The sequence below is a fragment of the Nyctereutes procyonoides genome, unplaced genomic scaffold (assembly GCF_905146905.1).
Source record: "Nyctereutes procyonoides isolate TBG_1078 unplaced genomic scaffold, NYPRO_anot_genome, whole genome shotgun sequence".
Lineage (NCBI taxonomy): Eukaryota > Metazoa > Chordata > Mammalia > Carnivora > Canidae > Nyctereutes > Nyctereutes procyonoides.
In genome coordinates, this window is record NW_026575120.1 from 18,152,532 (window position 1) to 18,175,623 (window position 23,092).

Consider the following 23,092-nt stretch of genomic DNA (forward strand, 5'->3'; position numbering starts at 1 on the left):
GCCTCCTGTCAGAGGCGGCCATTGTTCAGTGGGTCTCGCTGGTTGTGCCGGGGCTGTATTGGTCCTGCCTCTCTCTCCAAGTCCCGGCCTCTCCCTGAAGCTGGGAGAGGGGGCCAGCCCCGGCTCTGAGCACTCTGCGGTCCTCGGGTGCAGGCCACCATGAGCAAACGGAAGGCACCGCAGGAGACGCTCAACGGGGGAATCACCGACATGCTCACAGGTTAGCACCGGGCCGGGCGCTGCTGGCTTTCTTCTTTCTTCTGGTCTCGTAGCCTTCCCTTGCTTCTCTGCCGTCCCCACAGCCCTGTGGATGGGGCCAGCCCCTCGCACCGGGTCGTTTTCCGTGCGGATCTTCCTCCGCCGCCCATTGCTGGTGGCTGAATGTCAGTCCTGCTGGGGACCCCCGTGTCACCGCTGGGGCTGTGGTTGACCTGGCCCGCGTACAAGGGGGGGGGTGTGTCACTGCCCCTTAAGACGCTATTACACCCCCTCTGGAAAGCTCAGTTCTCGTTTGTTTACTCGTGGTTCTTATTCACCCGAGCCTCTTGTTGCCTTTGCAGAACTCGCAAACTTTGAGAAGAACGTGAACCAGGCAATCCACAAGTACAATGCTTACAGGTGGGCCCGTGCAGCTTTCTCTGGTAGCGTGCGTCCTGGGATGTGTGGCAGTTAACAGGGCTGAGGGGCCAGTAGATATTTGGACCATATGAGAGGCGAATAAAGCAAGGACTGAGGGTATTGGCTCTGTGGTGGTACCTAACTGCGATCGTTCTGGGTAACTTGGGCAGAACTCTGTAAGGTTCGTTTCTGACGGGTTCCCAATTCTAATTGAAAACAGGTGTAGCTAATAATGTATTTTTCCCGTCATCAAATATGAATTGATGAAAATGGAGTTTGATTTTAAGCCATAATGAAAGACAGTGGATTAGGTCTGTGCTGTGAAATGTTATTCTGGTTGGTGTTTGGCTGATCCTTGGCTCTCATCCTTGTCCATCTCACCAGGGCCTTTATGGCAGCCGATAATCCCACATCCGCTTATTTGTGCCCCTCAGCCTCCAAACATGTCCAAGTCCCTCACCTCTTAAAAGCAAAAACAAAGCAGTCTTAACTTCCCTCTACCCTTTAGGTAGGTGCTGTCTCTTTTCTCCACCTTACAGTTAAACTTCTTGAATAATCTGTGTTTCTTGCCTGGACTTCCTCAGTCCTCATCATTCATTATCTCATTGTGGTATAATTTCCATCCCACCATTTCTCTGAAGGTGTTCTCACCTGCATCCCACCTTATTGGGCTCTCATTGGCATTAGCTCATTCCATTTAAGTCTTACCCTTGAATTCTGGGATGGCACTCCTGTCTGTTCTTTCACCTCATATCTTCCTTTCAATGACAGTAGTTCCTGGAGGTCTGCCCTTAGTCTTTTTTTCGCACTTTTATAATTTCCTTGGCAGTCTTACCATTCTTGGCTTTGAATACTGGTTATGTCAATTGGCTCCAAATCTGTATCTCATTGGGCTTTTCTCCAGATTCTTAGGTTTCTGTTACCTTTATCTTCATCCTTTCAAAGTTGAGCTCAGCTCTCTACTTCCCTTCCCATTCAACATAATTAAAAACGGATTGTGCTCCTTTCCTTATCCCTCTTAACTTCCTGTTTAAAGTAATTGTACTATCATCACTTGGTGATTTAAAAATCAGAGACATATTCAACATTATATTCTTTAAAAAAAAAAGATTTTTTCTATCTCTTCATGAAGGACACACACAGAGAGAGAGGCAGAGACACAGGCAGAGGGAGAAGCAGGCTCCATGCAGGAGCCCGATGTGGGACTGGATCCGGGATGACTCTGGGATGATTCCCTGAGCCAAAGGCAGATGCTCAACCACTGAGCCACCAGGAGTCCCACAACATTATATTCTGTGTAAGTCACAGCAGGCTTCAGAGAGGCGGTGTTTAGTTTTTAAGGAGCCTGTCGGGATAAGTGAAAGGAAGAACAATCTAGAGAAAGGAAACAAAATGTGCCAAGGCACTGAGACCTGAAGGAATATAACATTTTCCCAGACGTCAGTAATTCACTTTGCTTATGGAGTATGGCCTGAGTGGGAAGTAAGTCTGGAAAAGCAGGTGATGCCCGCACGCACTTCCCTACCCTGATGAAACATTTCTCTTGATTGTGGCCAAAGTATTCCTTTGAAAATAGTTATCTGATCCTGTCATTCTTCCATATCAGATAATTAAATATTTCCTCTTTACCTTGATAAAGCTCAAATGCATTGTGGTGGCATACAAAAAGCCTTTCATGCTTTAATTCTTCCTTTCAGGCCCCATAATGCCAAGTTGTCTAGAACTGCTTTTCTTTACTGAAACAATTCCCTCAGCAAACTGCCCTCAACCTACTTTTCCAGACTCATCCTCAGTAATAGAGAAGTTCAAATCCAAATCTAAAAGCTTATATGTACGAGAATAGTATGAAAAACCAAGGCAGCAAAGACTACCCAATACTTATGCTTTAGACTTAGATTTACTCTGCTTTTATCAGCCTCTCTGCTAAACTGCATTTAGCATTGAAATTATACACCGGAGACCATCAAATACTCCAGGGTGTGTCCAGTGTGTCACCAGATTATTGAGCTGAATGTGCGTGGAGATAGGCAAGAATCATAGGCCAGTGCTTTATGTGGAACTGAAATGAGCAATGAAGAAAAAATATGTATAAGGACATAGGGGAAAGCAGTTGTAGTTTTAAGCTCTGAATTTAAAACTAGCCATCTAGGGGCACCACTCCCGGGATCGAGTCCCACGTTAAGCTCCCTATGGGGAGCCTGCTTCTCCCTCTGCCTATGTCTCTGCCCCTCTGTGTCTCTCATGAATAAATAAATAAATAAATCTTTTAAAAAATAAGTAAAAATAGCCATCCAGGGTCGCCTGGGTGATGCAGTCTGAGTGTCCGACTCTTGGTTTCTGTTGAGGGTATTGGGATCAAACCCTGTGTAAGGCTCTGTGCTTGGATTGGAGTCGGTTTGGGATTCTCTCCCTCCCCCTCTCTCCCTCTCTGCCACTCCCCCTTCCCCTCTCCCTCTCCTTCCCTGCCCCTCTCCCACACATGCTTGCTCTCTTTCTCTTATTTTCATTTTATTCTCATTCTCTCTCCCCTCTCTAAAATAAATCTTTAAAAAAAAAAAAGCCCATAGCAAGGGACCCCTGGGTGGCTCAGTGGTTGAACGTCTGTCTGCCTTTGATTCCGGGGTGCTGGGATTGAGTTTTGCATCAGGCTCCCTGAAGGGAGTCTGCCTATGTCTCTGCCTCTCTCTGTGTGTCTCTCATGAATAAATAAAATATTAAAAACAACAACAACAACAAAAACCCCATAGCCATCCATAAGCCACTTTGGTATCTAGTATTCCAAATACCACTAGGTGGCACATTTTTTATGAGAGTTACAAACAACTTCTAAAAACTAGCTTAATCCCTAAAAGGAAAAGCTACTGGTGTGATGAATCTCCCTAATTTTAAATATATAGGTAAAATTATCCTCAAATGTGAGGATTTTGAAGATACTTCTGAAAATTATGCAGGTGGTCTGTCAGCCTACTCGAGTTATTTTAAGTTTGACACAAATGTGGAAAATTAGTTACTGTCATAAAAGTTGAAGCTGCATATTTGCTTGTGTGTGTATTCTAATTTAAGAAAAATTAAGACCTCACAGGATTTCTAACTGAATTTCTTTTTTTTTTCTTCTCAGAAAAGCAGCATCTGTGATAGCAAAGTACCCACACAAAATAAAGAGTGGAGCAGAAGCTAAAAAATTGGTAAGTTTAGTGAGCAAGCTGAATTGAAGAGTTCACACATGTATAAATTTGGTGGATTCCCAGAAAACTAAATTTGCCTCTTTGAAGCTGCCTTCATCCACACTGGCAGATTTTACTGTTCCTGTTTTTACTGGGGAGTGTGGATTGAAATTTTGCTGTATATATATGTAATTAAATTTTTTCTATACCCTGCCCTATATATATATATGCACTTACATTAAATTTCAGCTTGAGTGTCAGTTCTCAAGAACAGTATAGTGACAGAATGGTATTGGCTTGTCTTGATCCCAGCTATCTTTGTCTGATCCCCAGGTATAGGAACTTATGTGAGTTAATGAGTTAGTGTTCCCAAGGAAATCTTACCTACTAATCACATAATTAAGCCCCTTTGTGTATTATTTCCTTTAGCCCTCTTCTCTGTATTTTCCTTAAAGCCCTGTACGCTGTGTCACAGTATGTGTCATAGTTCCTAGAGGGTCATGTCTTAGTAACTTATACATTAATATTGCTATGAATATCCTAGGAAAGTCTACCTATTGGTAGATTGTTCTCTTTCATCTAAATCTCACTAAAAGATTCTAAGTTCCTCAAACTTGAGGACTGAATCTTATTTGTCTTTTGTTAAAGATGTCAAACTGAGATGGCTTCTGATTAGTCTAGGTCCTCACAGTTCACCTTCTTCTGTTGACAAAAGCACTCTAGAATTTAGGTAGCAACATTTGATTGTCCTTAATTTTCTCATGAGGGCCTTCAGAGTATGAACCATAACTGTCCTATTATTTTCACCTTCAGGGTCATAAAATTACCATAAATCTTGTACATTTTATGATTGACAGATTTTCTATATTAATCATGTGTTACATCTTCATCTTGAATTTATTACTCAATACTGACCATGCCTTGGTGTACAGGTTTTAAATTCTTGGTGCTATAAACAATTCTCAGTGTCAGTATATCCTCCCCAAATAGGCTTGCCAAGAAAGTTATAAATACATTGGATTTTGATTCTGAGTTTTTCTGTTGGTGAACTCCCGCATTATTAACTTCAGGAGGCACTTGTGCTTCCATTCTGTTCCCCTTATATCACTATTGAATTTCTTTTTCGGGCAGCCCCGGTGGCGCAGTGGTTTAGCGCCACCTGCAGCCCAGGGCATGATCCTGGAGACCCTGGATCGAGTCCCACGTCAGGCTCTCTGTATGATGCCTGCTTCTTTCTCTGCCTCTCTCTGTCTCTATGAATAAATAAATAAAATCTTTAAAAAAAATGAATTTCTTTTTCTATATTAACTGTATGTAGCCTACTCATTTATTAGATTTAAACTTTAGACAAGCTCTGATACACTTTATCCCAAATCTGAGCTTATGGTATATCCGTAAAAAGAACACAAAAATGCAAAATTCCTTTTGCATGAGACTGGACTTAATATGACAATCTCATAATTATTCCTTTCCAATATTAAATTAAAAATCACAGACCTACTCTTTGGCACATATGAGTGCTTCTCAAAAATTCTAGAAATCTGATGTTTCCAGAGTGAGTGTTTGCCTCTTAATCTTTAACGTTAGGTATAGAAAGTAGCCAGGGCCTAAATTACTTTAGGATAGGATGAATCTTCTGACCTAGGAAATAAGAAACCTGAGCAGTTTCCGTTTTCTAGTTTATTTCCTAAATCTTGTTCCCTTCTATCAGGTAATTGCTATTTTCAGAACTTGAATATGCATTCAGTAATCTTGGAACACTTAATCATTAGATAAATCAAGAATATAGAAGGGTGAACTTAGGGCCAAGAGACAGTAGGAAATGACTGGCACAGATGTTGATGCATTTGAACATTTAACTAAAAAGGACCAACACTGCCAAGAGTGAACCGGAATGTAAACTTTGATGATGATACTTCAGTGTATGTTCATCAGCTATGACAAATGTAGCACTCTGGTGGGGGATGTTGATGATTGAGGAGGCTGTGCATGTATGGGGGCTGGGGGCCTATGGGAACTCTACTTTGTGATCAGTTTTGCTGTGGACCTGTAACTACTCTATAAAAGCCCTTATTTAAAGGGGAAAAGTGAAAATAAAAAGGATGAAAAACATGAAAAAGATCAGCTCAAAATAAACAGAGTTGCAGATTAAAACAAGATGCTGTATGGTGCTATCAAACTATTAAATATAGTATACGGTATGGATAGAGATGTAGAAAAAGACATTCAGTTACTAATGATGGAAATCTTGGTGATTTCCAGCTTTTCTGAAGGATGATTTGGCAGAATGTTGGCAAAATATATATCCTTTGTCCTAGCAATTCCACTTTGAGGAATTTATCTTGAGGAAATCGGTAGAGATATATGTATACAAGGATTCATTAGTTCATAATTTTGAGCACCTATAGGCCAGGTATTTATCCACATGCTCAAGGTAAAGCAGAGGAAACAGGATCTTTGCTCTCATAGGACTTATATTCTAGAGCAGTGCTGTTCATTACAGTAACCATGAGCTGCATTTGGCAGGTGAGCTCTTAAAGTGTGGCTAATGTGACCAAGGAATTGAAATTTTTTAAAAAATTATTTATTTATTTATTCATGAGAGACACACACAGAGAGAGAGAGAGAGAGAGAGATAGGCAGAGACACAGGCAGAGGGAGAAGCAGGCTCCATGCAGAGAGCCCGACGTGGGACACGATCCCCGGTCTCCAGGATCACATCCTGGGCTGAAGGCAGCACTAAACCGCTGAGCCACCTGGGCTGCCCTAAGGAATTGAATTTTTAAAATTTTAATAATGTAAACTTATAATGTCACATGTGGCTGGTGACTATCATGTTTGTGCAGTTCTAGAGCAGTGGTTCTCAAATTGCAGTACCTCGACCAGCAGCCGCAGCACCTGAACTTGTTAGAAATGTAACCTTTTGAGGCACCTGGCTAACTCAGTCAGTTGAGCATGCGACTCTTGGTTTCAGGGTCGTGAGTTCAAGCTCCATGTTGCGTGTAGAGTTTACTTAAAAAAAAAAAAAAAAAGACAGACAACCTGTTAAGTCAGAAACTTTAGGTTGGGACTTGGCATTCTGTGTTTTAACATGTTCCCAAGGTGATGATGATGCAAAAGCGCAAGGACCTCTGCTCTAAAGTTCATGACATTGTTATCTCAGAATTCGTAAACTATCCAAATGTCACCTATAGGGTATTTGTTAAATAAATTATGAAAAAGTCATACAATGACTTACCATGCAGCTATTAAGTATATTGAAGTTGTATTCATATATTGATAGGAAATTTGTTCATGATAAGTTTTTAAGTTAAAGTACAAAGCAGAGTGATTCTGTTTTTGTAAGAAAAATATGTGTAAAAAAAAAGAAAAATATGTGTATACATATATACGTATATATGTACATGCACATATAATTCTGCTTATGTATATAAGCAGAAAAGTCTATCAGATGTTAGGTGATAAGATTACAGTTTATTTTCATTGTCAGGGTGATGAAATTAACAAGTGATTTATATATTTTTTCTTTATGCGACTATTTCTTCTAACTTTTCTACAATAAAAATTAGTTTTAAAAAAGTAAGTCATTTAGAATTGTTTTGTTAGCTGTGTCTCTGCGCTCCCTGCTGCAATGAGCTTCCTCAAAAGTTTCCCACCATCTGGCTCAGCCGAGGGGCTTCGGCAGCAGCATCCAGAAACCCAGGCTGTGCTGAACCGCAAGGGCCCTCGGCACCAGCATGCTCTACATCACTGAGAGCCGCCTGTCTTGGTTAGATGGCTCTGGATTAGGATTCTCACTGTAATACCCCACCATTAGCTTGCATGCAGTGTCCAGGGACCTAAATGCCTATCCACGAGAGCATTTGTATGTTATGGTGAATGGTAAATTTGGAGAAGAATCAAAAGATCTGTTGCTGAAGAAGAAGACAGTGATGATGATGTTGAACCTATTGCTGAATTTAGATTTGTGTCCAGTGATAAATCAGCATTGGAGGCAATGTTCATGGCAATGTGTGAATGCCAGGCTCTGCATCCTGATCCTGAGGATGAAGATTCAGATGATTACGATGGAGAAGAATATGATGTGGAAGCACACGAACAAGGGCAGGGAGACCTCCCTACATTTTATACCTATGAAGAAGGATTATCCCATTTAACAGCAGAAGGCCAAACCACGTTAGAGAGATTAGAAGGAATGCTTTCAGCCTGTGAGCAGCCAATATAACATGGCTGGAGTCCGGACAGAAGATTCAGTCAGAGATTATGAAGAATTTGGTGCCTCTTCTACTGTGGAGTGGGTGTTGATGAAAGTCTTTTTCCTTCTCCAAAATTTACCTGAACCAGTTCTTTTTTTGAGACCCTATATACTGAGTCAAAAACTTGTCACCAGCAGAAGTAACTATGACCTTTATTAACAAAGGTGAATTAACTTAACCAAGAGGGTATTTGTAGTTTATCATCTACCCAAAACTTTTGTGTATAGGTACCAGGTACCCTCTGAGTAGGCCTATAGTTCCTGCTTTCACTATATGCATCCTCTGTAACTTGGCAGGCCTACGTGGTAAGAATGCGCAGGCGCTTGAAGACGTAGGTAGACTGGATGGGAAGGAGGGAGGCTGAATCTAAGATATATCCTTTAGAGCCTAAGGATTCCCTTACCCCTTAAAAAGAAGGACAAAGAGATCTCAGAGAAATCGGCCACTGCTTGTTCTTCACAGGTATTAGGGTCTTTTTACTAATTTGGGATCCAATTAATTCATTTAGGCATCTTTAGAGAGCCTCTTGGGAAATATCCTAGCCACATGAAATACCACTAATATGGATGCTTCTGACTAGCTTTTACTTCTTTTACCATGTTTCACTAGTCTTTTTTGTTATAACCTTTTAGGTTATAGTCTTTAATTTCTAACCTCTTAGGCCAGTTTCCATAACAAGTGAAATTGGGATGAAGTCCTCACCTCATAGTACTTCAATGATAATTGTTTTGCCTTTGTAATAGTTTAACAAATAAATCTAGGTTTGCTATTAAAAAAATAGAATTGTTTTATTTAGAGCTTCTCTTTTGTCAATCATATAAGGATTTTGTTGGGAGAATATAAATTTTCACCACAGATCAATTTTCTATGTCCTTTGTTTTAAAACTAGTCATTATGATCATTTTTTTTTTCATTTCCTATTTTTTACTTTAGCTTTGAGTGATTTGGTAAGCATTATATTTACATGATATTTTTTTAATTTTCTATTAGCCTGGAGTAGGAACAAAAATTGCTGAAAAGATTGATGAATTTTTAGCAACTGGAAAATTACGTAAACTGGAAAAGGTAAAATTCTAATTTGTTTGATTATTTGATTAGAGTGTCTGCCTTTATAGCAACTATCATGAAGCATCATTGCAGGGTAACTGATGTCATTTACCTAGTGAAACTAAGAAGGAAAAGAGAAGTGGAGTTTATGGCTTTCAGTGTTCTATTTTTAAAATTTGAATATTGTTCCTGTAAAATATTCACATATTTTATGTGGCATTTTGGAGACTGTTAGCATATGTGATAGAATTAGCTCCTTATATTCAGTATCATTCAGAAGGTAGATTATACAGTTTGATAAAAGATTGTTATATTTTAGAACTTCTGTTCTTAAATTCTCAGAAGCATTTTTATAGTTTTATTTCACCCTGGTAGTAATTATACTACTTATGGTCTTTTATGAATAAGCCTATCTATCTATCTATCTATCTATCTATCTATCTATCTATCTATTTATTTATTTAAGCCTTTTTAAAGTATTGGATAAGTTAGAGATGAAACATCTTCATCTGCTTTGTTACTTATCTATAATCACCCAGGTTTTTCCAGGCAAATGTAAATGGCTTTTCAGGTCTGTTAGGAGACTAGTATATTTCCAGTAAGATCCTCAAAGCATTCCTACATCATTATTAGACTTTTTTTTTTTTTTCTTAAAGATTCGGCAGGATGACACGAGTTCATCTATCAATTTTCTGACTCGAGTTAGTGGCATTGGGTAAGAAATATTTTTTAAGCAGACACAGTACTAGGGTTGGTTTTATTTTTTATGTGAGCCAAAATAAGTACATTTTGTTTTCTCCTTCAAAACCTGTACCTTTTCATCTCTGTATCTTGGACATTATGGCTCACTCTTCCATATCTTACATGTCTGAGTGGTTCTTCAGGTGATACTTCTACTTTAAAAGCCCATCCAAGGTAAATGTTACCTTCTTCATAGAACCAGTTTGATTCCCTAGCCAGAAATAATCTTCTTCTAAACTCTGCTAACACTTGATATATGTATATCTTATCACTCCTTCCAGATTATGCCTCTTTTGCCTCTCTGAGCACAATACTTATCTTAAGCATTTAAAGTTTTTTTCCATAGCAGCTAACATAGTACCTTATAAATTTGGAACAAGCACCCAAGCATTTTTTTTGATGAAAGAATCTTTTTTTTTTTTTTAAAGATTTTATTTATTTATCCATGAAAGACACAGAGAGAAAGGCAGAGAGACATAGGCAGAGGGAGAGGCAGGCTCTTCAAGGGGAGCCCAAAGTGGGATTCATTCCCGACATGCCCTGAGCCGAAGGCAGATGCTCAACCGCTCAGCCACCCAGGCATCCCAATTCTTATAAAGAAAGAATCTTTATATTAAAATTTGAGTTAACACCAAAGGGGGCTTCTTTGACTTTTGACTACATAAAGATTAACATTCAAGGCTGTGGGGCACCTGGCATGTGACTCTTGATCTTAGGGTTGTGACTTTGAGTCCTACACTGGGTATAGAGGTACTTAAAAAATAAAATCTTAAAAAAACAAAACCAAAAACATTAAGGCTGTAATGCTTTGCTTAAGTTTCTTCTTTATGGAATGAGGCATTCTTTTAGATATGTGATGATTGTTCTTTTAAATGGTAGCATTTTGATGAAAGTTATTCTAAAACATATTAAATTCTTAAACTTAGTGTACTGAAAATGAACTTAGGGACTTAAAGCCGTTCTAAAATGTTAGCACTTGTCTTAGCATCTTTGTTCTTTACTCTTTTTCTAGGCAAGAACACTGAATACAGAAAGTGGCATAACTGGCAAAGTCAGAATTAGAACCCGTGTTTGCTGACTGCCAGTTCAGTCCTTTTTATGTGCCACATTGCCTTTCTGCCATGAATATCTGTTTCTGTATCACACAATTTCTGTATAGACTCTTTGCCATTAAAATTTCAGTTTAAATACCATTTCAGAGGACTTCCCTTGCTACCCAATGTAAAATAGGACCCATCCACTCTGTCACTTTCCCCTATTTTAATTCATTTACCTGATTTTGTTTGTTTATGTACTTATTTTCTTTCTCTACTCACTGAGTTGTAAGTAGGTAAGACCAAGGCTCTTACTTGTCTTATTCCTGCTGTATTTTCAACACCTAGAAGAGTATCTTGCATGTAATAGGCCCTCAATTCATCTCATTTGAATGGATGAACTGTTTTCCTGTTTGTATGTCTATTTTATGAATAAAGTACATGCGCAGTATTTTTTTTTTAAGATTTTATTTATTTATTCATGAGACACACAGAGAGAGGCAGAGACATAGGCAGAGGGACAAGCAGGCTTCCTGTGGGGAGCCCAACGCAGGACTTGATCCCAGGACTCTGGGATCATGCCCTGAGCCAAAGGCAGACCTCAACCACTGAGCCATCCAGGCGCACCAATATGTGTGCATTATAACAGCTTATCCTTGAATAAAATCACCAAAATAACCACAACATTTTAGCAAGTCTTTTTTAGCTCCATAATAACTCTTTCAGAAGAGCAGATATAGTTGGTTATTTGTTATTAGAGTCCTGAGTTTCACTTGATATTGAGATAATGTTTTTTTTTTTCGTTATAGTCCATCTGCTGCAAGGAAGTTTGTAGATGAAGGAATTAAAACATTAGAAGGTGAGTATGTACAATAGGTCATCAATCCCAAGTCAGATATGCTCTTTAAGAGTGGTTAATGCTCTAGCTGACTAGAACTTATCTCAATTAGTAAAAAGGAATGGTAAGATTTTCTTTTTAACTCTATAGTAGAGAAGAATAGGTATAAAGTATAGGTTTTATTCCTATGTTAAACATGCTTAGTTTTGTAACTTAGAAGAAAATCTTTTTTTAAAAGATTTTATTTATTTATTCATGAGAAGCACAGAGAGAGAGAGAGAGAGAGAGAGAGAGAGAGAGGCAGAGACACAGGCAGAGGGAGAAGCAAGCTCCATGCAGGAAGCCCGATGTGGGACTTGATCCCGGGTCTCCAAGGATCAGGCCCTGTGCTGAAGGCAGGCACTAAACCGCTGAGCCATCCGGGCTGCCCAGATTTATAGATTTAAATTGCCTTTATTTCTCCAGTAAAACTTTGAACAGTAGAGTCCTACACTTTCAGCCTAAAGGCCAAGTGATATACATTGAGAAAGATTCTGTAAGAGGCTTACAATACTTACTGAAGGAATTTTTGCTTTCAAAGTGATAAAAATAGAGCCTAAGTCAAGCAATTAAAAGACATTTTCCTTAAACCTAGGATAGCAATCTTTTCAATATAATTTATTTCTTCATGAGCATATGTACTATAGATGGAGATTATAGAGATAGAGATTTGTTGCAATATAAGTGTGGCATTTGGTGTTTAATATTCGTGGATTCAGGTATTTGTACACAGATGGTTAGGTGGACAGGTTTTAAGGAGTGGCCTGGGTTTGAATCTGATCCCCACCATTTGATTAGAATGGATGACTATAGTGCTTTGGTTTCTTAGCTACAAAATGCTATCATAATTTCTGCTTTCTATGATTTAATGCAGTAATATATGAAAAGCACTTAGCACACGGTGCTTAGTACCTACTACGTACTTATAAATAAGAGGCATGATTAATTAGTACCATGTATCATAAAATGCTCATTTCTCTCCATTTAAATCTTCAGAGAAAATTTATGTTTGTGAATATGTAAGGGTGACTACATGAATTGCTTTGGGAGCATACTTATCTTGCTCTTTAATAAGGCTTACTTCTGTACTCAACGCAGTAAAGTATCTAAGTGAAATCAAGTCACTTATTTAAAAGATTTATTTATTTATTTATTTATTTATTTATTCATTTATTTATTTATTTATTTATTTATGAGATAATGAGAGTGAGTGAGTGTTCACAAATGGAGAAGGGGCAGACAGAGAGGGAGAGAAGCAGACTCCCCGCTGAGCACAGAACACCTTGTGGCTCTGTCTCATGATCCTGAGATCATGACCTGAGCTGCAATCAAGAGTCAGATGCTTAAATGACTGAGCCACCCAGGTGCCCCTGAGTCTCTTATAGATTTAAGATATGGTAGGGACGTCTGGGTGGCTCAGCGGTTGAGGGTCTGTCTTTAACTCAGGGCATGATCCTGGAGACCCAGGATCAAGTCCAACATTGAGCTGCCTGTGTGGAGCCTGCTTCTCCTTCTGCCTGTGATTCTGCGCCTCTCTCTCTCTCTCTCTTTCTCTCTCTCTCTCTCTCTCATGAATAAATAAATAAATAAAATCTTTAGAAAAAAAAGATTTAAGATACGGTGTAATGATAGTTTTTAAATTTAAATAATGAAAATAATATGTCTCCTTTCAACAGAATTTCAAGCACAGTGCCCGCACAACTTATTAATTAATACTAATTGAATGAAGGAGTGAATGAACAAATGGATAATATAAATATTCATAAAACATTCAAAAGTTGTGGTTACTACTGCTGCTATTACCTTAAGTTAGCAATGCAGGTTCTTATAATGCTGCCTTTTGCTATAGTCAGTGAAGTATGGTATGATCCTAGTATGCTTCATCTATTACTCTGTATAACAATAATTGAAATTTTGATTCAGAAGTAAAAATAATCATGAAATCAACTGTTATATTTTGCTACATTGGTTTGAAGAAACTCTTACCTTGATATCTGAATATTAAGAACCTTAATATCTGAATTTTTTCTTATCCTTTCAAAGTCATTTCAGTGTATTTTCCTAGCAGTTCTTTGTAAAAGGGATCACTGAATTTTGCAACTTTTTTCCAAAAATGTTTAAATTAGCACCTCAACTTTATATGTCTTCCATGCAGATCTCAGAAAAAATGAAGATAAGTTGAACCATCATCAGCGAATTGGGTTGAAGTAAGATAGCAAATTTTCTTTTCTTTGGACATTTGAGATGTAAAAGTAAAATTTCTTATAGCTGTTCTTCCATACACGTAATAATTCTTCAGACCTAGCTGAATACAACCATTTTTCTACTCAAGAATGCTAAGATTTGTTGCAGACTTTTGTAGAGACCATGCATGTTTTCATGTTTTGTTAGTGCCACCTAGTTTTCTTATTTTGAGTATTTTTCCTCATTCTCTTAACTTTAGTGAGGGACTTCCTCTTAAAACATATAGGATTGAGTACATCAGTCAGCGGGTATTTCTTTTGTGCTTGAAAGAAAGCACTACATTAGGTCTGCGTTAAGGATATAAACAAGGTCAGGAAAGCTCTTAAGTTCAGAGTCTAACCGAGAAGCTAGGACATGAACATGGAATGCTAAATTAAAAACAGAAAAAGAAAAAAACCCAAACACTGAAATAACAGTGTAGGAATAACTGGTAAGAGTGTTATATATCAACATCAATAATTATTTCGTGTGCTGGATACTAGAACCCCTTATCTAATTGATTCTTTCTTTCTTTTTTTTTTTTTAAGATTTTATTTATTCATGGGAGCTACAGAGAGAAAGAGAGGCAGAGACACAGGCAGGAGAAGCAGGCTCCTCGCAGGGAACCCGATGTGGGACTCAATCCTGGGTCTCCAGGATCACGCCCTGGGCTGAAGGCGGCGCTAAACCCCTGAGCCACCCGGGCTGCCCGATTTTTCTTTCTAATGCATAGTATGTCAGCACGTATCTCCTCCTGTCTTATGTAGTCTTGTTGACAATTCAGTCCTAATAACCCCCTGAACTTTCCCATTGATGCCTTACCATAATACCTGAAATTTACACTGTTCTTCCAAGACTTTGAGCCAGTAGGAGACTGGGATGTTTTCACTTTCCTTGCATTTACATAACAGAGACCTTCTGAAGAGCTTGGTTGTGAGAATCGGTTTTGAACAGGTGCTTTATCATTTTTAGATGTTATTTCATACCGAGATATTTTTGTAACAGCCTTATTGAAACGTAATTCATGTATCATATGGTTCACCCATTTAAAGTAAGTTGAGTGGTTTTTAGTATATTCATAGAGTTGTACAACCATCACTGCAGTTGGTTTTAGAACATCTTTGTTATATCCCTAAAAGAATCCGTACCTGTTGGCCTTCATTCCCCATTTCTCGCCAGCTTCCCCTCCCTCCCTGCCTGCTTCTGACAACCACTAATGTACTTTGTGTCAATATAGATTTGCCTATTCTGGACATTTCATATAAATGAAATCATGCACTATGTAGTCTTTTGTGACTGGCTTCTTTCACTTAGCGTCTTGTTACCTGGATAATGTTTTAAAATATGATAATTTTGCAGGATTTAAGAGCAATAAACTCTAACCCCTTGACTTGCCAGTAAGGAACAGTCTAATTTGGAAACATACTAACTTAAAAATATTTGTTTACTCTGGGCATGTAAATGTGAAGTTTATTTAAAATAAGTTTAGATGGAGTATCTGGAATATCATAAAAGGATGAGACTAAAATTTTGGTCTAAGTTGAGAAATATGCCTATCCTTACCCCCCAATTTTACTGTTACCTTCTTGAACTTTAGTCTTGATTTTTAAATGATCTTCTGGTAAAGGACACTTGATATGGTAGGCAACTTACTTTGTAAGAAGATTTAAATTTCACTAAAATCTTTTGTCTACTTATTCTGTCTTTATAGATATTTTGAGGACTTTGAGAAAAGAATTCCTCGTGAAGAGATGTTACAAATGCAAGTAAGAGTGTGCTGAATTGTATTCTTTGATTAGAATTGAGAATGTCACCTGGTAAAAAGCCATTTTTAGAATACTGACTTAATTTTTTTTCTATTAGGATATTGTACTAAATGAAGTTAAAAAAGTGGATTCTGAATACATTGCTACAGTCTGTGGCAGTTTCAGAAGAGGTAACATACTTCCTAATCTTAGGTTATTCATGCCTTGATGTTAAAATTGCCTAATGTATACCCATAAATGGATTAAAAAGATGTAATTTGTGTTACTTCATAGATTTACTAAGATCCAGTAGAGTATTAGCTACCTTTGTTTACAGATAGGAATATGCATTAAACATGAGAGGAAATTCATCCTGATTTTATTATAGGATATTTTAATGACTAGTTTTAATAAATCTTGTAGAATAATTTTATGTCTATGAAAATCCTAAGAGTGATTTCCTGACTAGATGCTAGGAAAGCTGTGGGTAGGTGGTGGGTTGTTGCTTTTTTAAACTTTCTTTTATTTTCTAAGTTTACTCTTATGGTTCTAAAAATAGTGTCACTGAAGTACTAGTTCCAAACCAATTCTCACAACAGCCAGGTCCTTCAGAAGATCTCCTCCTATGTGAATGTTAGCAAAGTGAGAACCAAGAGAATCCTGGTTTCTTACTGGCTCAAAATTTGGAAGGGTAACATAAATTTTTAAATATTAACTTTAAAAATCAGAATACAAAAACTTGATTTAAGACTTCTGGAATATATGGTGGCAAATTGAATTTAAATAAAAAACAAAAATTAAAATTAAAAAAAAAGACTTCTGGAATAGATATCTGAATTTGGCCACTTTTGGAGTTTTGCCTTAGGCAGTAGATGATGAGCTATCACAAATTCTCCAAGGTAGCTGCTGTAAGAATCTGGAGTTAGGGAGAGGACCCTGCTGAATATAATTGGTGATGAGTAGAAAGAACATTGGCTTGGGGCCTAAAGAACGGGTCCTGAGGGCAAATCTATTGTTGATATACAATTAAAGTCTGTCTCCATATCTTAATTCCCGTATTTGCAAAGTGAGAGGATTAAAGTTGTCCAGTTGTCTAATATTTCTGTGCGCCATAAATACCTAGAAAGTTACAAAAAACACACATTGGTGTACCCTGCTACAAACCTGCTAAGTAAGAATCTTCTTAGATGGGGCCTTGGAATCTGAATTTTCAGAGTGGACTTGGATACACAGTAAGCCAAATACATGCTTGAAAATGACAGTCTTTCTGGATTTCAGTATTTCTATTTTATTTTTATTACTAAGTAGGTTATATAGTTGCATGCTTTAAAATAAAAAAGGCATACACTAAGAAATGTCCCTTCTATCCTGTTAATTGCTCTCCACTCACCTCCACTGTCTCACTAATGACCACTTTCTTGCATGTTCTTTCAGTGGTTTTACATGTAACTATAAGTAAATGTGAATGTACATTGTTTTTTCCCATTTTATTTTTATTTATTTAAAAAATTTTTACTATTGAAATATAGTTGACATACAGCGTTAGAGTAGTTTCAGGTGTGCAACATAGTGACAGCAGTTCTATACACTACATGGTGCTCACCTACAATAAGTAGTTACTATCCATCACTGTACAATGTTTTTTTTTTTAATTTAAAAAAATTTTTTTTTTATTTATGATAGTCACAGAGAGAGAGAGAGAGGCAAAGACATAGGCAGAGGGAGAAGCAGGCTCCATGCACCAGGAGCCCGATGTGGGCCTCCATCCCGGGTCTCCAGGATCACGCCCTGGGCCAAAGGCAGGCGCTAAACTGCTGCGCCACCCAGGGATCCCACTGTACAATGTTAATACAATATTGACTGCATTAATTATGTTGTACTTTTCATTCCCATGACTTAACTTACTTTATGACTGGAAATTTGCATTTCCTAATCCCCTTCACCTATTTTATCCATTCCCTACCTACCCCCACCTCTGGCAACCACCAGTTCTCTGTACTTAGAAACCTGTTTCTGTTTTGTTTATATTTGTTTTGTTTTTTAGGTTCCACACAAAAGTGAATCATGTGGTATTTGTGTTTCTCAGTCAGACTTATTTCACCTAGCATAATAAATACCCTCTAGGCCCATCCATGTTGTCATAAATGGCAAGATCTCATTTTTTGTGGCTGAGTAATTTCCATTGTATGTTTATACCACATCTTTATCCAGCAAATATATGTTCTTGGTGTCCTTTTCCCCCCTTTCTTTCATGAAAGTAGCATAATATATACACAGTATGTACCTTCTTTCACTTAAAAATACATCTTGGAAATCTTTCCACATCAGTATATAGAAAGCATCCTTATTCTTTTTTACAGCTGCATAACATTTGGCTATGTGGATGTTCCATACTTTATTTATCTGGTCCTTTGTTAATAGATTCTTGGATTGTTTTCCCTTTTTTACTAAAGTAATTGTTTTGCTTTTTAAATGGGTAGAGTAATACATTTTTTTGGTGATAGTTAGGTGGTAAAAGATCCTTAACTTTTAGGATAAAGAAATGAAAAGACAAAATTTTCTTTCTTAAAATAGCTTCCATGAATATCCTGGGATCAGCACACATTCAGTCGAGTCTTCTTTGTGTTTAAATATCTGGTTAAACATTGTTGATGTCTAAAAATGGTGGTCCAGAGACACTCCCATATCTTCAGTGATCAAAAATATGTTTTACATATATGTAAATGATGAATCATTAAATTCTCCTGAAACTAATAATACTATGGTAATTGTTAACTAACTTGAATTTAAATAAAATCTGGGAAGAAAAAAATTTGTTTTATATATATTATACTTATAAAAATAACAAAAAAGGGAATAAGCAGTATTATTTTATGCCAACTTTGTGGCAGGCACTATCCTGGATGCTTTTACATATGTTCTTAGTTGCACAAAACTATAGAGTAGTTTTTAGTAGTTTATAGACAGAGAAACTGAAGTCTAGATTAATATATAGTCCTCATTTGTAATATTGATTAAAAAATGTTTTAAGTAAAAAAATCCACTTAAATGGAGACAAAACTTCATAGTGTTATAATAAAAGAAAGTATAAACAACTTTACATATAATCTTCCTAAAGTTATGTGGTTGTAGAGTGAGGATCAAAACAAAAATCTAAGTCTTTATAAAATGCTATACTCTTTTTTTTTTTTTTAAGATTTTATTTATTTGAGATAGAGCAGGAGCTGAGGGAGGGAGGAGCAGAGGGAGAGGTAGACTCCCCGCTGAGCAGGGAGCCCAATGCAGGGCTCCATCCCAGGATCCTGAGATCATGACCTGAGCCAAAGGCAGATGCTTGACTGACTGAGCCACCCAAGCACCCCTAAAATGACATATTCTTACCCATGATGCCTTAATAGTAATTTTTGCCAATATTCATTAAATGAATTCAGTCATAAGAATTGAAATGGATTTTCTAACTAATAGTTACGACATATTGTTTAATTTGAGGTTTTCAGGGCAGCCCGGGTGGCTCAGCAGTTTAGTGCTGCCTTCGGCCCAGAGTGTGATCCTGGCAACCCAGAATCGAGTCCTATGTCGGGCTCCCTGCATGGAGCCTGCTTCTGCCTGTGTCTGTGCCTCTCTCTATGCCTCTCATCAATAAATAAATAAAATCTTAAAAAAAAATAATTTGAGGTTTTCAGATATATAGTGTTCATAGGTTTATTTTATTTTATTATTTTATTATTTTTTTAAGATTTTTTATTTATTTATTCATGATAGTCACAGAGAGAGGAGAGAGAGGCAGAGACAGAGGCAGAGGGAGAAGCAGGCTCCACGCGGGGAGCCCGAGGCGGGACTTGATCCCGGGACTCCGGGATCATGCCCTGGGCCAAAGGCAGGTGCTAAACCGCTGAGCCACCCAGGGATCCCCCATAGGTATATTTTAAAGCTTTTTTTTTAGATAGTGCTTTATCCTTTTTAAATTTTTTAAATTTATATTTTTAACTTTTAAAAAAATTCAAGTATAATTAACATGTAGTTATTTTCAGGTGTGCGATACAATGATTCAATAATTCTGTACATTACTAGTGCTTATCATGATAAATGTACTCTTAATTCCCTTGACCTATTTCACCCATCCTGCCTACCTACATTCTCTCTGGCAACTACCATTCTCTATATTTGAAGAGTCTGTTTTTTTTTTTTTTAATATTTTATTTATTTGTTTGCTTATTTATTTATAAGATTTTATTTATTCATGAGATATGCAGAGAGATAGGCAGAGACATAGAGGGAGAAGCAGGCTCCATGCAGGGAGCCCGAAGTTGGACTTGGTCCTGGGACCCCAAGATCATGCCCTGAGATGAAGGCAGACACTTAACCACTGAGCCACCCGGGTGTCACTGTCTGTTTTGTTTTTCAAATTCCATATAAGAGTGAAATCATATGGTAATTGTCTTTCTATGACTGATTTACTTCACTTAGCATAATATCCTCTGCATCCATCCATGTTGTTGCAAATGGCAAGATTTGTGGGGTTTTTTTATGGCTAAGTAATATTCTATTGTGTATATTTACCATATCTTCATTCATCTGTCGATGGACGCTTGGTCATCTATTGATGGATACTTGGTTGCTTCCGATTCTTGGCTTTTTTAATTTAATTTAATTAATTAATTAATTTATTTATTTATTGGCAATTTTATTTTTAATTTTTGGGAAAACCTCTATACTGTCTTCCAGAGTGGCTGCATTAGTTTGCACTCCCACCAACAGTGCAAGAGGGTTCCCCTTGTTCCATGTCCTCACCAACACCTGTTTCTAGTGTTGTTAATGTTAGCCATTCTGACAGGTTTGAAATGGTATCTCATTGTGGTTTTGATTTGCATTTCCCAGATGATGGGCATCTTTTGGTGTGTCTTTTGGCCATCTGAATGTCTTCTTTGTAAGAATGTTGTTTTTATTCATTATTGAGTAGTTATTTAGGTGCATTTTTAATACATGTAGCCAACTGTGCGTAATACATATCTAATGCCAGTTACTGTTGTTACTCCAGATTCTTCCATTTACATCAGCCTATGTGAATAGCTGGACAGAAAATTGAAATCTTATAACTAATTCTGAGTATGAAGTGTAGTGAAAAAGAAAGTTAGGCTGGAAGAAGTAAGCTCATACATGTGACATCACTTTGGTTTCTGTGTTTGCCTAATTGATAGATTTACATCGAGAATTCCATACATATTTTTTATTATCATAGGTGCAGAGTCCAGTGGTGACATGGATGTTCTTCTGACCCATCCAAGCTTTACCTCTGAATCAGCCAAACAGGTATCACAGGATTTATTTATAATCAAATGTGCTAAGTCTTACGCAACAGTGAATATCATTTTCTAAATGGCAGTTGGATATCTCAGAATGAATTTTTGTTTTAATCTTTCTGAAAAGTCAGTTGTTCTTTGTACTGATTGAATTCTGTGAAAGGCAGAGTAAGTGGTTGAAAGGGATACATTAAAAAAAAAAAAGCAAGGGATACATAGTAGTGTTTTTCTGCAGGGAATTAGGTACAGTCTGATTTTTGAAAAAGAAAGAAATTTAGTAAACATTTCCAGAATTATTTATTATCTATCATGGATATTTCTAAAATATCCAGTATAATATTGAGGTTTTCATTAAGGTAATATTTTTCTATTAAGCAATATTATATTAAGAAACTTTATTCCTATTAGAAAACCCATGAAAGCAAAACATTTGTGATTTTAGAATATATACCTTTTAAAGATGAAGCAGCTAACTTTTTGATTTAATGAAGCAGATAAACACAAATGATTTGGGGGTATCATGATGTTGGTGAAGAATGGTGGCTCCTAAAAATCTGTTTCATTTGATAAATGAATTTTGTGCTAGAAGAAAAAAGTACTTAGAACAGAGGAATACTAGGCATTTCTCCATAGATAATAAGAAAATTCATGTTAAAAATGTTTTCTTATTAATCTTATTAATCTTCTTATTTCCTATTTATGTTTCCACAGCCAAAACTGTTACATCGTGTTGTGGAACAGTTACAGAAGGTCCATTTTATTACAGATACTCTGTCAAAAGGAGAAACAAAGTTCATGGTAAGTACTCATTGGAGGTAACACTTCTGAAAAAATACCTTGGAAAACTGTTCGGTAACCATTCTGAGTGTGTGACCTCAGTGCATCTTATTATTACAGTCAATAAATAGGATATCCATGAAAATATACAGAAAATTAGCAAGATACTACTCCCAGAATATTTTAGTAAAGAATTTTAAGTTCCCTATTTGTAAATAATCTGTGCCATTGGAATACATAATTAGGCATAATCTGCTCTTTTTTAAAGATATCTATAAATGACTTTGACACATCTAAGTTTTTCCTTAAAATAGCAAATATTCTCATATTCTCTGACTCAACTTCAGTAAGTGAGATAAGTATTTTCTGAAGAATATTAATCTGTTACAACACCAAAAAAAAAAAAATCTCTCACAACACCAAAGAGAAGAAATTAGAGTATGTGATAAAAACAAATTATGTGGCTTGATAAGCAGAGGAGTTAAAGAGAGACACTTGACAAAGATTTTCACAGTGACATCATGACGAACTGTTAAAATCCTGTAATCTTCTTAGGGAATTAAGCTTTGAAGATTCAAGACAGATGGCAAATGAGTTAAAAAAGAGGTTAATAAGTGTCCCTGCATTGGGGATCCCTGGGTGGCTCAGTGGTTTAGCGCTGGCCTTCGGCTCAGGGCATGATCCTGGAGTTCTGGGATCAAGTCCCACATCGGGCTCCCTGCATGGAGCCTGCTTCTCCCTCTGCCTGTGTCTCTGCCTCTGTCTCTGTCTCTCTCTCTCTCTCTCTCTGTCTGTGTCTCTCATGAATAAATAAATAAAATCTTTAAAAAAAAAAAAAAGTCCCTGCATAAAAACCAACAGGAAGGCAAATAGCAATCTAGAACTAAGGTAATAAAAAGTGCACACTTAAATTTGTACTTTTAATCCCCCTTTTCCCAAGTTATATGCCTGAAATGGAAAGAGACTGTGCTTTTGGAGAATGGACATGTTAATATTAGCAAGAGTCTCACTGCATAGATTTGACAGTGGTTTAAACCAACAGTAGAAGATAGTTGAGATAGATCATTGAAATATCCTGTCATTCAGAAAGTAGAATGGTGCTTGCCAGGGGGCCTATAGGGAAGTGGTATAGGGAATTACTATGTAACAGATACAGAATTTGAGTTGGGGAGGAGGAAACGTTTGGGAGGTGATGGTGGTGGTAGTTGCACAACAATGTGAATATACTTAATGGTATAGAACTGCACACTTGAAAATGGTTAAAATGGCAAACTTTATGTAGTGTATATTTCATCAGACCACAAAAAATC

The 23,092-nt window shown here is 37.2% G+C and overlaps 1 protein-coding gene and 1 pseudogene across 1 annotated transcript in view; both read left to right on the plus strand.

Moving 5' to 3' along the window:
* The window catches only part of POLB (DNA polymerase beta), a 28,930-nt gene continuing 5,838 nt past the window's right edge, over positions 1 to 23,092 (plus strand). The window contains exons 1-11 of the mRNA XM_055335374.1: positions 1 to 220; positions 561 to 618; positions 3,737 to 3,803; positions 9,029 to 9,103; positions 9,742 to 9,800; positions 11,670 to 11,719; positions 13,893 to 13,944; positions 15,672 to 15,726; positions 15,824 to 15,896; positions 20,945 to 21,015; positions 21,717 to 21,803. Of these exons, the coding sequence (XP_055191349.1) occupies positions 160 to 220; positions 561 to 618; positions 3,737 to 3,803; positions 9,029 to 9,103; positions 9,742 to 9,800; positions 11,670 to 11,719; positions 13,893 to 13,944; positions 15,672 to 15,726; positions 15,824 to 15,896; positions 20,945 to 21,015; positions 21,717 to 21,803 (708 nt within the window). The 5' untranslated portion in view covers positions 1 to 159. The remainder of the gene's footprint in view (positions 221 to 560; positions 619 to 3,736; positions 3,804 to 9,028; positions 9,104 to 9,741; positions 9,801 to 11,669; positions 11,720 to 13,892; positions 13,945 to 15,671; positions 15,727 to 15,823; positions 15,897 to 20,944; positions 21,016 to 21,716; positions 21,804 to 23,092) is intronic.
* Positions 7,231 to 8,981, plus strand: LOC129516046 (methylosome subunit pICln-like; annotated as a pseudogene).